The sequence below is a fragment of the Anopheles bellator genome, chromosome X (assembly GCF_943735745.2).
Source record: "Anopheles bellator chromosome X, idAnoBellAS_SP24_06.2, whole genome shotgun sequence".
In the NCBI taxonomy this organism is placed as follows: Eukaryota; Metazoa; Arthropoda; class Insecta; order Diptera; family Culicidae; genus Anopheles; species Anopheles bellator.
The window spans coordinates 10,927,106-10,942,061 of record NC_071287.1 but is presented as its reverse complement, the minus strand read 5'-3'; the positions used below and the strand labels follow the sequence as shown (position 1 = coordinate 10,942,061).

The 14,956-nt window shown below is 38.7% G+C and overlaps 2 protein-coding genes and 1 long non-coding RNA gene across 3 annotated transcripts; 1 reads left to right on the top strand and 2 right to left on the bottom strand.

Moving 5' to 3' along the window:
• Positions 1-234: 234 nt before the first annotated feature.
• On the bottom strand, positions 235-1,963 carry LOC131213575 (large ribosomal subunit protein uL3-like). The gene is made up of 4 exons (XM_058207642.1): positions 1,747-1,963; positions 1,576-1,663; positions 1,260-1,502; positions 235-1,088 (listed from the first exon to the last, which is right to left on the bottom strand). The coding sequence occupies exons 1-4, from the start codon at positions 1,800-1,802 to the stop codon at positions 354-356; spliced, it is 1,122 nt and encodes a 373-aa protein (XP_058063625.1). The 5' UTR covers positions 1,803-1,963; the 3' UTR covers positions 235-353.
• A 543-nt stretch (positions 1,964-2,506) lies between these two features.
• Positions 2,507-3,438, top strand: LOC131213599 (cytochrome c oxidase subunit 7A, mitochondrial). Its single transcript, XM_058207672.1, has 3 exons — positions 2,507-2,642; positions 2,759-2,875; positions 2,999-3,438. The coding sequence occupies exons 1-3, from the start codon at positions 2,631-2,633 to the stop codon at positions 3,137-3,139; spliced, it is 270 nt and encodes an 89-aa protein (XP_058063655.1). The 5' UTR covers positions 2,507-2,630; the 3' UTR covers positions 3,140-3,438.
• A 489-nt stretch (positions 3,439-3,927) lies between these two features.
• Positions 3,928-14,684, bottom strand: LOC131213600 (uncharacterized). Its single transcript, XR_009156968.1, has 4 exons — positions 14,595-14,684; positions 13,480-13,565; positions 8,013-13,379; positions 3,928-7,946 (listed from the first exon to the last, which is right to left on the bottom strand). It is a non-coding gene; the product is annotated as an uncharacterized LOC131213600 (long non-coding RNA).
• Between the last annotated feature and the right edge of the window lie 272 nt (positions 14,685-14,956).

Genomic DNA, 14,956 nt, shown 5'->3' with positions numbered 1-14,956 from the left:
CGTATCGTCTGAAACGGAGGAGCAACAGGAAGCGAGAAAGGAAGCCGATACAATACGTTACTGGGAAGCCCGATCGTCAGAAACGCCGGATCATCGAGAAATGGGGCGTGGCGACACACGCCGATAAAGGCGAGTGTTTGATAAAATGACGAAAGATTGTATTAACGACTAAATTGAGAGCTTCGCTAGTGATAAGAGAATTCGGAAAAATGAATCATGCAACTTTTGGTTACCGATTTATTTTGAACATTTTGCGATGCAATTAATCAATTTTTACACAAGATTTTAGATCTACAATTCCATAAACCAATGACAGATCGGCTGGACAACGAGAGAACTATGAATCGCAAAATCTACTCATTAATACCGTACGTGATCGATACTTTGCGAAAATCGTGCAATTCATCCAACCAGATATCTTCTTCGTCAAACATAGGTGCCAATGCGGTCGGAAACTGTGGCTGTCCGGCAGGACCTCGCTTGGCACAATGCTTACGCAGCGGAAGGACCGTGTCGTACACATAGACGAGGCCGTTCGTGCTGCCGGCAATATTGCTACCACGCACCCACATCACATTGTACTTACGGTTGATACGTAATATCTGCAGACCACGCAGCACCCGCCAGCGGTTGCCCATGTGACCAGGCAATTTTGTACCAGGCCAAACACGGGCTTTTTCACCACCGGCACCTATGTTGCCCGGTCGACGGTGCGTCTTCGTGACGCCATGCGACTTTGGCATTCCTTTGAAGCCCCACCGCTTACAAACGCCCTGAAATCCGCGATCAACCGTTTTTCCTCGCACATCTACGTATTCGCCGATATTGAAATGATCCACTGTTAGAGGTGTCGCAGGCGGCAGTTGAGCCTCTGGCGATACGATAAACCGACAGAGATGCTTTTTTGGTAGCACTCCCGAGTGCTGAAACAGACCAGCGTATTCCTTGCTAAACAACGATAAATCGGCGTTTTCCGCTCCGACTAGCAGGCAGCCGTACGGTTTGCGCCAAAGCCTACGGTGGCGTGGTTCCTGAGCAGGCTGGTACTGTTCAGGCGGGATATATTTTATCACCTCGTTGTCGATAATCTGTTGAGATATGAATGGGATATGTCAACAAGGAACCTAGTTTTGGGGACTAAATCACATAATAGCCTAAGACCGCTCCCGCTGATGAGTTTAACTTTGTTCTTCCATTATGCACAGGTGCCGCGATTTCATTGCGCGCTTTGCGGTGGGACATGCAAATCGACCACTTACCTGCAGCAAGGTGGTGCGAACTTTAGTTCCATTACGTGTCCACAAAGGATATTGGCCGATCTTTTTCGCAATTACCCCAGTTCGCTTTAGTCCGGGACTCCAATGGGCTAACGCACTATCTTGTTGCCCATCCTTTAGCTGTAGTAGAGTTGCATGATTTCGGTTAGCGGCGGATAGTACAGTTTCCCGCTTAACCTCATTCAAGAACGCACTGTTGTCTGCGGTGAATTGTTCATTGTGCAGCTAATGAGAGATAAAACGGCGGACACGTTAAGTCCTACAAAGGAGTCTATCAAGTACTTCCAACCACACTTACTGTACGCATTTTCTTGACGAACCAAATAGGATTTCGCAGACGGGGTCGATTCAGATAGTTTTTTGATCGTACCGGGTTTATAGTGCTCCTGCAAACATCCGTGTGAAATCTTGGTTAACGAGCGAGATCGACCGTTCTTTAGCTCTCTTTCCTTCTCTTTCTCTCTCTTACCATGGGTTTGGAAGCATGGACCGGAATAACGTGCATACACTAGATGACGATAACATGGCTGTTCGTCTGTTGTAGCTTAGAGCTAAGATGGTACGGATAAAAATCCGGAATACGTATACAGTCGAAAGTCTTGAGTGCAAACGTAAATGCTGGATCGGCGACTAATTGTCGTGCTGCACTGTTTTGACTCTGTTATGTTATGTTATTATGATAGAAATGCTTCTGGCATTGAATGAATGAGTTCATTCTTGAAGCAAAATTCATCTCAAATTCATTCATAATGATGAAAAACAAGTCAAATACAATATCAAGAAGATCTGTGTGTGCCTCTCGTGCTGAATGTCATTTTTCTCTACTACATGTCAATTTTTCTCCACCTTATTTTGCATTTCCATCAGAAATTATAGCAGCAGACCAGCCAGTGAGACCAATTTCGACGGTTATTGATTATCCATCCCAAAAACCTTCATTTAAATCACCATAAGCAACAAAATAATATTACTATAAATAGCTATGCATTTACTTCATTATGATGTTTTTTTTTGTTTTTCACGTATTATAGAGATTTTTAGCTTAAGCCAATTCGTCTCTTTATGATGTATTTGTTGTTTGACACACATGTTTCTGGCATGGAATAAATAAGTTCATCCATGAAACTAAATTCATTCATAATGAAGAAAAATAAGATAAACACAATTTTAAGAAGATCTGTTCGTGCTTCTCGTGCTAAATGTCATATTTTTTTATTAAATGTCAATTTTCCTTCACCTTTTTTGGCATTTCCATCAGAAATAAGAACAGCACACCAGCTAGTGAGACCGATTTTGGTGGCTATTGAATATTTAATCTTCTATCAAATCCCAAAACTCTTCATTTCAATCACCATGAGCTGCAAAGTAATATTATTATAAACCACTATAAAACCTTAAGAACGCGTAGCGTGGGAGAAGACAATAAAAATTAAACTGCCAATCCTTGCAAAATTACGTAATGAAAAATTCTTTCTTTACAGAATGTTGCTCAGCTGATCCTGCAGCACAGCAGGCAGTTTTCGCGTACTGCTGTAACTTCCTCTGGAGAGGTTGCAGCAGGATATAAGCAGTTGAAACATATTCAGGCGAAATTTCAGGTAAATAATTGTGTAAATAGTGCTCCGCGCATTCTTCGAACTTAAAGCGTTCGCTAAAGTGGACTTGTATCCAATAGCCAAAAGTCTATCCTAATAACACCAATTCTTCTTTTACTTTTTCAGAAGCCTGATGGAAAGCCTGTGTTCCTGAAAGGAGGCCCGATGGACAATGTTCTTTTTTCGGTAACTGCAGTGCTCAGCATTGTGGGTTTGGCTGGCATCGGCAAATTGTTGTACGAGTTGAGCTACCCTAAAAAAGAATAAGGATACTCTATGTGATGCACTAGATTCGCCCCGTTATGAATGATGTCGGAGAGCGCTTTCTAATATGCACGCTGTAGTGAAAATTTATTGTAGAAATGATATTTATGTGCTAAACATTGCTAGACGCATGTGTGTGACGGAAGCCCCAACTAATTTACCCCAACACCTTGTGTAACACCCGTCATAAGGGTCGATAAGTGATGCAACATTGAACGAATGATTCCATAAACCATGCAGTTAAACAATTATTCGTGCATTTAATAGCAAATAAATATGTGTTTTGAACAATAATTGACAAAGTTCACTCAATTTTACTGAAGGTATCCGAACAGCTAAGTCATTGCCCTCTAAATGATTATATAAGAACATTTTGCGAATTCTTCTCTCGTCGTTTGTATACTAACCGTAGAACAGCTATTGTACGTTATAATGATAGTTACAATAAAGCAAACGATCCATTGTTGTTCGTTGAATTCGTTCGTTCGTAGACAAGTTACGAACAGGCCATACTGATAGATCCGAGTTGCTAGTGGATACAATTGATTGAAGATATTGAAAAACAACAGTGAGCAACATAGTTCCTAGAATAGCGTTATCTTCACCGCTACACCATGTAACCAGGGATGTAACTGCCACATGCGTAATTTCGACCACAACCAATGTTCTATTAACTTGGCTGGAACTAAAAATCAACACCAACTCGGTGGCGTCCGGTAATGAAGATGATTCGAAAGGTTTGAAAGGAAAGGATACATAATTCAAACTACGTAGGTAACATAAGGCCAAGTGTACACAGCTATATTGTTTATTTGGCACAAACTTGAATAAACAGCTAAATATAAATAAATGTCTCTTTAACTTCGTACACCTATGAATACGGCTCGGTCCGTTCTTCTAAGATTAAAAAAAACTTCGCACCTTATTACTGACGGCACTAAACCTGGCACACTTCGCTAGTCTTAATGTAGTTTTTGTTCTCACTTTTCTAGGAGTTGGTACGAAAATAGCGATTAACAATATATTCATAACATATTCAAAACGCGAACTTAATTATTCATCCACTTTTTCTTTGCAAAATCAAAGTGGAATATTGTAGCGATTACAGCAATTCCGCTTGACCGCGACTGTCAACTTAATTAAAATGCCCGTCAAGCTATTTGTTTTACCGGGACGCACAACATGCTGATGAACGTTGGAAATCTTAAGCTTGTGGTTTCTCCGGATTTAAGTTTTTAAGATTTTTTTTAATTTGGCGTTGGCGAATGGTGTTGGATAGATGTCACTAGCCCGCAGGGTATCCATCCAAGTGGGCGCGATTGAATATGGAGATCCTGAATTGAAAATATTCTCGTGCTTTGTAAATGCAACAATGAATAAAAAAAAACTACTAATCTTGCAAATATTCATAGGCATTGTCTGGGCCAACTATAAAAGCTTCTGGTCAGGAATATCCAACGTACACAAATAAGTGATACATAGTTCTGTGCGGTTTCGAGAGTAGATATTCGTAGATAGTTTCTTTCTACTTGACACAAATAGAAAAATAGGCAAACAGTTTTCAAATTCTATCTATTTTAGTGTACTACTAGTTTAAGCTAAACTAGTGTGTGCTATTGTTCCTACTTTAATTTGCAAAATGTCTTCGAGCGGTGTACTACTTTTCACGGTGTTATTGATAGGATACCTTTATTGGAGTCTCGCCCAACCGTCAGTTAATTTCAAGTGCTTTGAGTGCATCATCCCTAAAATATGCGTTTCTTTTATTCAATTTTTGGTAGAACAAACTTAATAGAAATCCGATGCAGGTTAATACCACCTGTAACTGACGCGAGTCTTTGTCCTCATGGTGCCTTCTTGAATGTTTGCAACAAATTGGCGTGCGTAAAGGTAATATCATTGCATTGTTGTTTCTTCACATTCTGTAATTTAAATCCTTGCTCTAAATGCAGGGCCCCGGAGAAAACTGTGGTGGTAATGCAGCTGGAACCGTACTGTTTGGTCAGTGCGCTCACGGACTGCGTTGCTGTAACGGCAAATGTAACGGTTGTATCAACGGTAACTGTTATCGCGAACCGTGCCATCCGCAAAAATCTCACGGTTTCCAGCATCGTTCAGACCCGTACATGCCAGTTCGACGGATGGATCCTTTGTACAACTTTTTCGATTATTACGCCAACGAGTAAGCAAATCTTGTTTGACTCTCGCGATCACCCACGACAAAGTTCAACTCATTCACGTTGCATGGATGAGCCAAGAAAAACGACTAAGTATGATGAACGAAATTCTATTCGCAAATGCCTATTGGATTATGCGAGTGTAATATTTTGCAATGGTAGCCACTTCAAAAATCGTTCGATAAACGGAGCAATGTAGCCATCATATATTAACGAGAATCTTTATAGATAATTTCCAAACGACGCATGACACAAAAAATCGTTCACGGATTCGAGACTGTAATAACTCTTAAAAAAGATATCACGTAGTAGCGCATGGATGCATAGCTAGCAACCTAAGTCTTAACCTACATTTTACACTCTATAGGTTTACGCTTTTGCCTGATGTGTTTGTTTCTTGTTTATATAACAATAAACTAGTTTAGCTTAGCATAATTAAACCATTAATTGTTGCATCGATTATTTAAGCGACTGAGTTATTCTTCTTTGGCGTTACAACCGCTGTGCAGTCTTGGCCTGCACACCAGAGAAATTGTTAATATCTCTGGTGCTATCTATCGATAACAGTTCGTTTTTACGGGCGGGCTTGTTAGCCCCGCGCCAACCCGCCTCTACCACGCCCGTTGAGTGACAAATGTTCACATTTCTTCGCATATTTACCAAATGCCTGTCATCAGTAATGTAGGAAAACAGAAAGAAATAAATCAACTTACAAGACTACTCATTATTACAAAAGCTGACCGTTTTAGGGAACCGGACGTATTTTATTTTTGGTGCCATGAAATGTGCTGAATGTTATATGATATTTTATTAGCCCACCCTCGTCCCACATGTCCTTTTATTTGTTGGGTTGATTTTTAAACGTCACGCGTATTTTTTTTTCTATTATGGGTTGGATAGTTTATCGGGTTGGATATTTTATGGGGTTGATTTTTTTGGTTTTTATTTTGTGTTTTCAGCAGTCGCGTTTCTACTTTAGTTTTCACTGGGTGTGGCTAGACTTGTTCTACGTATTATCAATCATTACTGACATTTGAATGTAGTATTGAATACCATTACACCGTTTTGTTTACGATCTTGCACTATGAAAGTAATTAGAAAGAACACCATGAAAGCTAATATTGACTAACCAACTTTGGCTAACTTTGGAGATTTACTAACTCTTTTGAACTTGAATGCTTATCAAGCAAAAGCTGGTGAATCGTTTGCGTGTTCTCCTAACATGTTGCGAATCCAGCTCGCAAGTCGTACATTCGACGCAGAAAGGAGTACCTGTCACGAAACCCGGTCGTGGCAATTATTGCTGCAGCGATCGGTTCTTTTCGATTAAGTTGACACGTAGATGATTCTGGAGCGTGGTGCGCGTACTCAGCGATGGCAGGAACAGTGAGTTGCGCGGTGGCGTTGCTCATGGTGCAATGAGTTTGCCCGCGCTTTGTTTGATTGTTATGTTGCGCACCTTTTTCGCCACACGCGCGTAGTGGCAGGAAAGTATCGTGAATTTGTTTTCATCGGTTACCGGGTGTTTAAAGATTGTTGGAATAAAGAAAACGAAAAGTGAAAAAATGTGACCCCGAATGGTTAGAACACGGTGACTCCTTGCGCAAATGTAGTGGCTGGCCGAGACAGAATCCGTTACAACTCGCTAGAGACGAAACACCGCTTCTCGTGGCAAACATGCAAGATAAACTATTGTTTGTTGCAAAACTACGTATTCATAATTTTTTTCTTCCAGAAACTATATACGCGTTACAGCTGTAATAAGCAAACAGTGCATCAAATTGCAGCTTAAAATTTCCTGCTGTTGGTACAATTTGGATCTCGTTTGGTGGCGTCTATGTATTCTGACACTTAATGAGTTCCCTTGCTCATCGATCTGATACCGTCACATTAGTGGTACTTATTTGTTTTCGTTAGAAAACAATAAGTCGAAATACCTAGATTGTCTCGTCGCTTAAAATCTATGGTAGAAACAATATGCAGGTACAAGATGATTGTTTTCGTCGACAGCCGTAGTATATAGGATCGAAGCTTAAAGATAGAATGAGTATAGAAATAAGTCCATGTGGGTTTTACGTTTCATATCGTTTCATTCGCCAGTTAGTAATATTAACTCTCTCCAGATGGCACGAACACTAAAAGAGTAATAAAGACCGCAAACCCGGATCTAAAAACGAGCTTTCAACGAACGAACATGCGTTTTCAGACGCCCTAGGGGATGTAGCAATGGCAAACATAAACTGTCGAGAAATTGGTTGCCACTTCTACACTTCCCTAATGGCGTAAGCACACATGATGGCCCCTGAAGTCGTCTCTCCGTGCACGGTGCCGGAGGAGATCCCTACCTCCCACGCAATACCAACATTTGATGACGGCGAGATCAATGGCAATGTAAAAAAATACTTATGGCAAACCCATCACACCTAGGATAACAAAATTGTATCAATGACAAGAAACTCTCGCAATTGGTTGCACTGATTATCTTATCTAATCGCTCCTGTTGCCTACTGCTAGCGTATAAGTGTAATGACAAATGTTCTCAAAATAATTGCTTAAAATTCAACCTATTCTTTCACATCTGAATTCAAATTAAATGTACCAACGCGCATTTCTTTGTCTCCGGACATGGTTATCTAAAAACGAAAGACAGTTGAGAATTAGTTAATTTTAATTATTTTTATCATAACAGAAATATATACCTTTTATCGTTGTCGATTTCAGTTTTTGGGTGCTACTATCTGTTGGTGTTTTAGCCAAAGTACTAACCCTTGTTTTAGTATGGCTATATACTATACCATAATATTATCATTATCAATGGAATAATCGCTTGTAGAATTATCCTACTAGATTACTTTCTCCCATCGGACAAATAATTTTTTCTATGATCATCTTTTGTATACAAATTGAATACAAAAAAGATTTGCCACCTTACAACGCAAAGGTACATGGTTTATATTAGACCTTTATATCAGGTATCTTAGAACTGGAATGTTTGCTATTTTAGAGCAATGGAAATTTAGCATGTAGCGTCTACTCATCTTTCTTTGTTCGCCAATATTACAAACAAGGCAATTAGATAGTCTCGCTCACTGCATTAGGTGAAAGAACATCAAAACCAAATGAGAATATAGTATTTATAGAAGGAAATAGATTAGACTCGTTACCTGGAGTTATTTCTACGATGCCGTCTTGAATTAAACCGTTTCACTTTCGATGGCGCTTTATGTCGCCTTATAGCTCCTTTCCGTTCATTCCTTTCCGTTCATTGGTGGGTTTCATTATACTATCATACCCAAGATCCCAAACACGGTAACGTCCATCTACGAAGGGAAATGCGAAACAGTTCCGCAGTTCACAGACCTTATCGCCATTCCTTCTGCTGTCCTTACTCTTTATTAACAGTTGTCACAGAAAAGTGCCTCGATTTATGTGTCTGTTGTATTATTAATCGATGGAATGTTCGATTAGCAATATCTCCCGGCTTCACTACTTCACTAGATGCAAAAGAGGAAAATATCGATAGACCTGCTATAAACATGGTCGCATCCCATCAGGACTCACAACAACAAGAATACAGCACAGGACAAGGCAAAACGTTACTATAATTTACGTTCTCATTTAATTGATTAATAGTTCAATATATTTTCCATTAAAAGAACGAGTTCATTTCAAAATAGAATAAAAATTTTATTAGACCCTTTTCCATACTCTTCCATTAGGGCAACCCACTAGGGAGCGTCTGGGAGTTGGTAAATTGGCATTAGCATAATACCTTTGTGAGACAACGTTTGAAATTTAACAAGGAGTAAGATTCGTTTACACAACAAAGTGTTTTAGAGCGAGTACCTAAACAAAGTGAAGATTGATTTTTGATTTTTTTTCGTGTGTCTACAGTAAGGAACCTGCCAACATTACCGTGCGTCGTCTGAATTTATTTTGGAATTGATACCATTGGTACTGTTTTATTCTAGACGAACAAAAACTCATTGTACTTGATGTTTTTTGTGTGGTTTCTTCAAGTTTGTGGTCTAAAGTAAAGACGGCTATTTGTGTCTTTTTCACAATACCGTTCGTTTCATTCAAACTAAAAATGGGGATCTTTCGGCATAAAATTACTCACATTATAAAATAACCAACGAAAACATTGCCAGCACTGTTGATTTGTGTTTCGACAACATTAAATTAAATATTGTATCAGGGTAACCCTTATATCTGCTTCAACGTTTGAGCTCAGCAAAAATGTCGGCAAGTTCAGGATATTCGCTCGTAAAAAGTGCTTCCTCAATCACTTAAAGCCAGCCAACGTTAAAGTGTCATTTTTTGCGTATTCTGGACAAAGCCGTTTTCCAAATTATTTTAAACAACACCAGAAAGATGCAATTTCATCAAGATTTCTTTACAGTACTATCCTAACAATATGCCGGGCCTCCATGAAAGAAAGTAGGCGACAATCTTGACTATGATCTATTCTCGCTTGCTGCCGAATTGCACCGTCGGTTATTGTGGTGATCAAATTTTCCCGCTTGCCGATCATAGATTTTCATTATTTTGGTCCTTGAATTTGGCTCTCTTCTTGCTGGCCATCCATTAGGGTAACAGGTACTACCGCTTATCAGGACTCTTCTCGCTTGCCGAGCAAACCACGGTGGTGAACCATTCTAGGAGTCACAAAAGTAACCCAAACCAATGTACGTAAGCTGTTACCCTATCTTCATGCGACTCTCAGCATCCTCTTCGCGCTTGCCTGGGTAAAACATTAATGTTCAGCAGATAAGGACCATGCAGTACTCGCTGCCTATATAGAAATGGCTGGCAGCAGTTATCGATCCCAATTAAACAACTAATTATCTCGAACTGCCGATAGCACTGTTTTCTTGCCTCTGTGAAAATTACGTAGTTATATTGGTCACCTCACGACCGAGATCATTGCATGGCGCAACTCAGTATAGTCCAGAAAGTAACGGATCCTCATCTCTTTGCAAGAAATTTCTGCATTGCAAAGCGTGTAGTAGAATAGCCAAATAGGTTATTGACTAGTATAAAAACAGATGAAATTTTGTACGTTCGCTGATTTTGTATTCCTTGTACGTGCGCTCCACATCGGAATCCAGCGTTGTAGTGGGGCTGTCGTGCTCGTTCTCTTTCATTCATGGCCATCAGTTATTCAACAGTACGATTTAGACGAAATCCTATCACCATGGTAGGAAAATCGACATCGCATACAAATAGATAGGTGGAATAGGTATGTGTGGTTTGTTTCTATTTGTTCAACTTATTATGGCTGACATCAAGGTGTGTTCATGTAGGCGTGAAAACGGGACTCGTTAGGGCGCAGTACGTGTGTGCTTGAGTGCCCAAGTGGCTTCCATACTCTTAAATGTTAAGAGGTAACAGCTCTGTTGAGTTTAGCCACCATTTCAAATTCGTAGTTGAGGTGCTGGTAGCTATCGTCGTTCCTGCGTCTGCAGGGAAACAGTAGTCTGTTTTATGCCACAATTTAGATTAGATTTAGATAGTTTAATATAAAACCAGGATTTGCAACGCTTGTCCATTGGCCATTTGAAAGAGAGGATTTCCTGCCGACGCATTTTCAAGAAGGGAGCAGAAAAGACTAGAGAATCCTTTGAATCCAAGATGTGCAGCATACTTCGATACAGATACAAAACTTATCAGCTTCACTTTTCGCTCCAATAACGGTTGCCCAATTTTAGCTAAATTGCATTCGAAGATTCCCTTAGTGTCAGCATTTTCACAGCATCCTTCATAAAAAAGACTGCACTTCATTTTCCAATCAGCAACAGTAACTTCCTTCGGCAAGTATCATAAAGGTCTGCGCACAATCTTGTCCCGTAACGCGCGAAGTAGTTTCAGTAGCAGAGCTAGGACGTCATGACTCATCTATCCATCGCCTTTCGATACAGATACAAAACTTATCAGCTGCGCTTTTCACTCCAATAACGGTTGCCCAATTTTAGCTAAATTGCATCCGAAGATTCCCTTAGTGTCAGCATTTTCACAGCATCCTTCATAAAAAAGACTGCACGTCATTTTCCAATCAGCAACAGTAACTTCCTCCGGCAAGTATCATAAAGGTCTGCGCACAATCTTGTCCCGTAACGCGTGAAGTAGTTTCAGTAGCAGAGCTAGGACGACATGACTCATCTATCCATCGCCTTTCCGTCGACATCAGTGGCGTTAGAATGCTCAACTTGACTTCCAACTATTACCGAATTTACATGTAATTCTTGACCATTACATGTGTATTGGTTGACGACACATAGAAACACATCCTACTGCAATGTAACTTGTAATCGTACCACTGATATACAGATTACAGACTTTGTACAGTCCATTATTTTTAAATATACAATTACAAAATAATACCCTAAAAGATGCATTTAGCTATCATCCAAAAGTGCATGTATACTCATAGATCGATTCGTAGATCAAATTTATCACAGATTATCACACATAGAATCACATCCTACTACAATGTAACTTGTAATCGTATCACTGATGTACAGATTACAGACTCTGTACCGTCTACTATTTTTAAATATACAATTACAAAATAATACCTTAAAAGATGCATTTAGCTATCATCCAAAAGTGCGTGTATACTTGTAGATCAATTCGCAGATCAAATTTATCACAGATTTTGGAGAAATATGGAACATAAATTTGAGAAAATTGTGACTCAACTTCAACCAAAATTACAAGTTTTACTTATTCGCCTATATAACAAAAATAACATATTCCTGTACATTGATCATTCGCACTTGCATCAGATTAGGAAATACGATGTTTCTACATATTGTGAGTTGCTGGCTATAAATCATTACATATCATTCGATTGTTAAACGGAAGGTATACATAACCTCAACGGAAAGATAGTGTATCTATCTTATCACCCATGTTTCTTTGTATAATTTTAAAAAAAATTACGACTGTTTTAAATAGTAGGAACAACAACTAACATGCGAGACACAGTACGTTAGTTATGTAACGCGATGTAACGAAGGTTTACAACAGCTACAATATGCTACAATTCAGTTGCTCACATGCTTATCACATGTAATAAATGTTACTTTTTTGTAAGATCAATTATTTTCACTTGTTGACAATTGATAGCTACGATCAATAAATGTTGTTTAAAAGTATATAAATATTGTAAGGATTTGCCTATGAAAGCCGTTTACGTTAAAAAGTATCCATCGGACCATTAAGCTGAATAGGATAACATATTAGCGTGGGGCAGAACATTATAATTTTTGTCCACAGACTGGTCCACAATCTTGCAACCCTTTTTTGCCGCTACCGAAACACGGTGTTTTAGAAAATATTACATTCGGAGGACAATTGAAACAAAAATGTTTGTTCGTAAATTCGTACATGGTATACCATACCAGTTATGATGCAAAATAGTCGTTGCTCTGTGCAAGGAAGTTATTTCAGATGAATCCATTTCGATCACATTTGTGTCATTGCTTGATATTTACCAGTCTAGATAACCCAATCAAAAGTAGATACGTACTTTGCTTGCATATGTATGTAGGATGACAGAATGGAATAGAAAGAGAAACGCAACATTCCCGAAAACTACTGTTTAAAGGCATAGATGCTATTTCAAGGCGTTGAGTCTTTTTTGCAAATAAAAATGTGCCATGATTTAGAAAATACACCATATTTTCTAGTCTACTTCATTCATTTATAAAAACTGAACTTTCTTTAACAGCGTCCATAGAATACAAAACGTGTTTAACGAGGAACTAAAAATTTGCAATAGAGCAAACTAACGCACTCATTCGCTGTTATGTTTCAAGTTCATGAAATAAAAATAAACATCAACTTGACCATGCGATGCAAATGTAAAACATGTTGCCCTGCATGAAATACTTTTCATGACAACGCAGGTTGAATATTATTCGGTTTTCAAAATTCCAATAATTCTCCTTTAAAAATTACGTTGCATCAAAACTAGCATCCTCCTTTAATTTGTGGGAAAGTTCGACGAAATATAGAATGCATTCCATTGTGTAATAGAATTGAAATAAATACGCCGCTAGCTGCAAATATACAGTTACCAGATTAGTTGTATATAGTTATTGTTATACTATTAGTCTCCTAATAGTGAAAAACTAATTATGAAATAAAAGTTCAACCTACTTTTTATACTATAATTTGTTCGTGGGAAGACGACAGCTCTTTAATCCTCACGGTTGATAGTAAGAGGTGGTGCATGGCGACGCCGTCTGAAAAATAAAATTTTGTTTGTCATATATTGTAAGCATTTCTACTAATACAGCATTAGTACAAAAAAATATTCAATTGCTTTATAACCTAGGCTAAAATTGTTGTATGGTACTTGATGTAAGATTAAATGAGATAAACGTAGTAAAAAAGTTTTATATTTTCACTGCACTAAACTAACCATAGTTTTCCTTCCCTGCAGTAGCACTTTAGCATGTGTAGCTTTTTCCAATGAATATATAGCACTGTTGCTTGTAAACACAAAATTACCCTTTCGATGAGTGTATGTCTCATAGTTGCAATCTTAAAATGTCTATTTTAGATTTCGATGAACAATCGTTTTAACATTCGTTCATTAATGCATTGAATTTCTAAATTGCGCATTGCATTGCCGAATCAAAGATCTAACTATAAATATATCTATACTATACATGTCGTCTTTTGAATTATAGAGGTGTTTAGCTGCAATAGCTTAAAGTTTGCCTCTTTATCTATACTATACATAATATCCTTACGATTGCATCAAGAATCGTTTTATTCCCATTGCAAAATCATTTCACGACAGAAAATGTCGACCTTATGCCTATTGCCACATTGCACAATATAGTCAGCGCTCATCTTGTTATACGACCAAGGTTGACCTTTTTCTTCATTTTTCTTTTCCTGTGTATACCAGGTTTTTCTTTGTGCGATTTATAACATTTCGAACGCATTGTTAGGCAACTTGCAGCAAAAAGATTTAGTTCGATGCAGCAAAAAGATTTAGTTCGATGCAGCAGAAGATTAGCTACGATTTCTCGTTTGCATTTTGTTTTTCGCTGCTATATTTTTCATATTTTGTACTACAGTATTGAAGGGTTTCGGTTTTCTAATTTACTACCTCACGTGTGTAATATAGAAAAAGTGCTATAATACGGAAATTTATTTTCTTTTCGCATTTAGGTTAAACTGCGCAACACGTAGAACACCGGAAGGACACAATTGCGTCGTCGCCGTGTCGTAAATCACGATTTTATTTGTATTGCACTCACACTGTTGATCGTCGCAATTACAACAATCCGCTCTCGCGGTAGCCTTGAAGGCCTTCATCGCAAACTACACAACTGAACTCGACGCCAGCACGCACCTTTCTGAGCTCTTGGTGTGTTTTGTTTGCGAGATATAGCCAACCACACAAAGGCAGGTCATGTTGCTCGCTCAACAGTGTGCGTTTGCTCGCGTGTACGGCTATGCACTCTACATGAATCAGCGATATCTCACACACTGAACAAGTATGCTTCTTATTGTGCCTTGGCATTACTTACCATCATGATCTGGAACATTCCTTACAAAAGGAAAGGCTGCAGCGTCATTTAAACCAGCAAAACAAAAGGTGTTTTTAAGTAAACGCACA

What these genes read in the sequence shown, in the direction of transcription:
- LOC131213575 (XM_058207642.1), bottom strand. Translation starts at nt 1,802, where the DNA reads ATGTTATCGTCATCTAGTGTATGCACGTTATTCCGGTCCATGCTTCCA. An exon ending in TCCATGCTTCCAAACCCATG is followed by an intron (nt 1,664 to 1,746) that starts GTAAGAGAGAGA and finishes GGATGTTTGCAG; the next exon opens with GAGCACTATAAACCCGGTAC. An exon ending in TTCGCACCACCTTGCTGCAG is followed by an intron (nt 1,089 to 1,259) that starts GTAAGTGGTCGA and finishes ATATCTCAACAG; the next exon opens with ATTATCGACAACGAGGTGAT.
- LOC131213599 (XM_058207672.1), top strand. An exon ending in ATATTCAGGCGAAATTTCAG is followed by an intron (nt 2,876 to 2,998) that starts GTAAATAATTGT and finishes TTACTTTTTCAG; the next exon opens with AAGCCTGATGGAAAGCCTGT.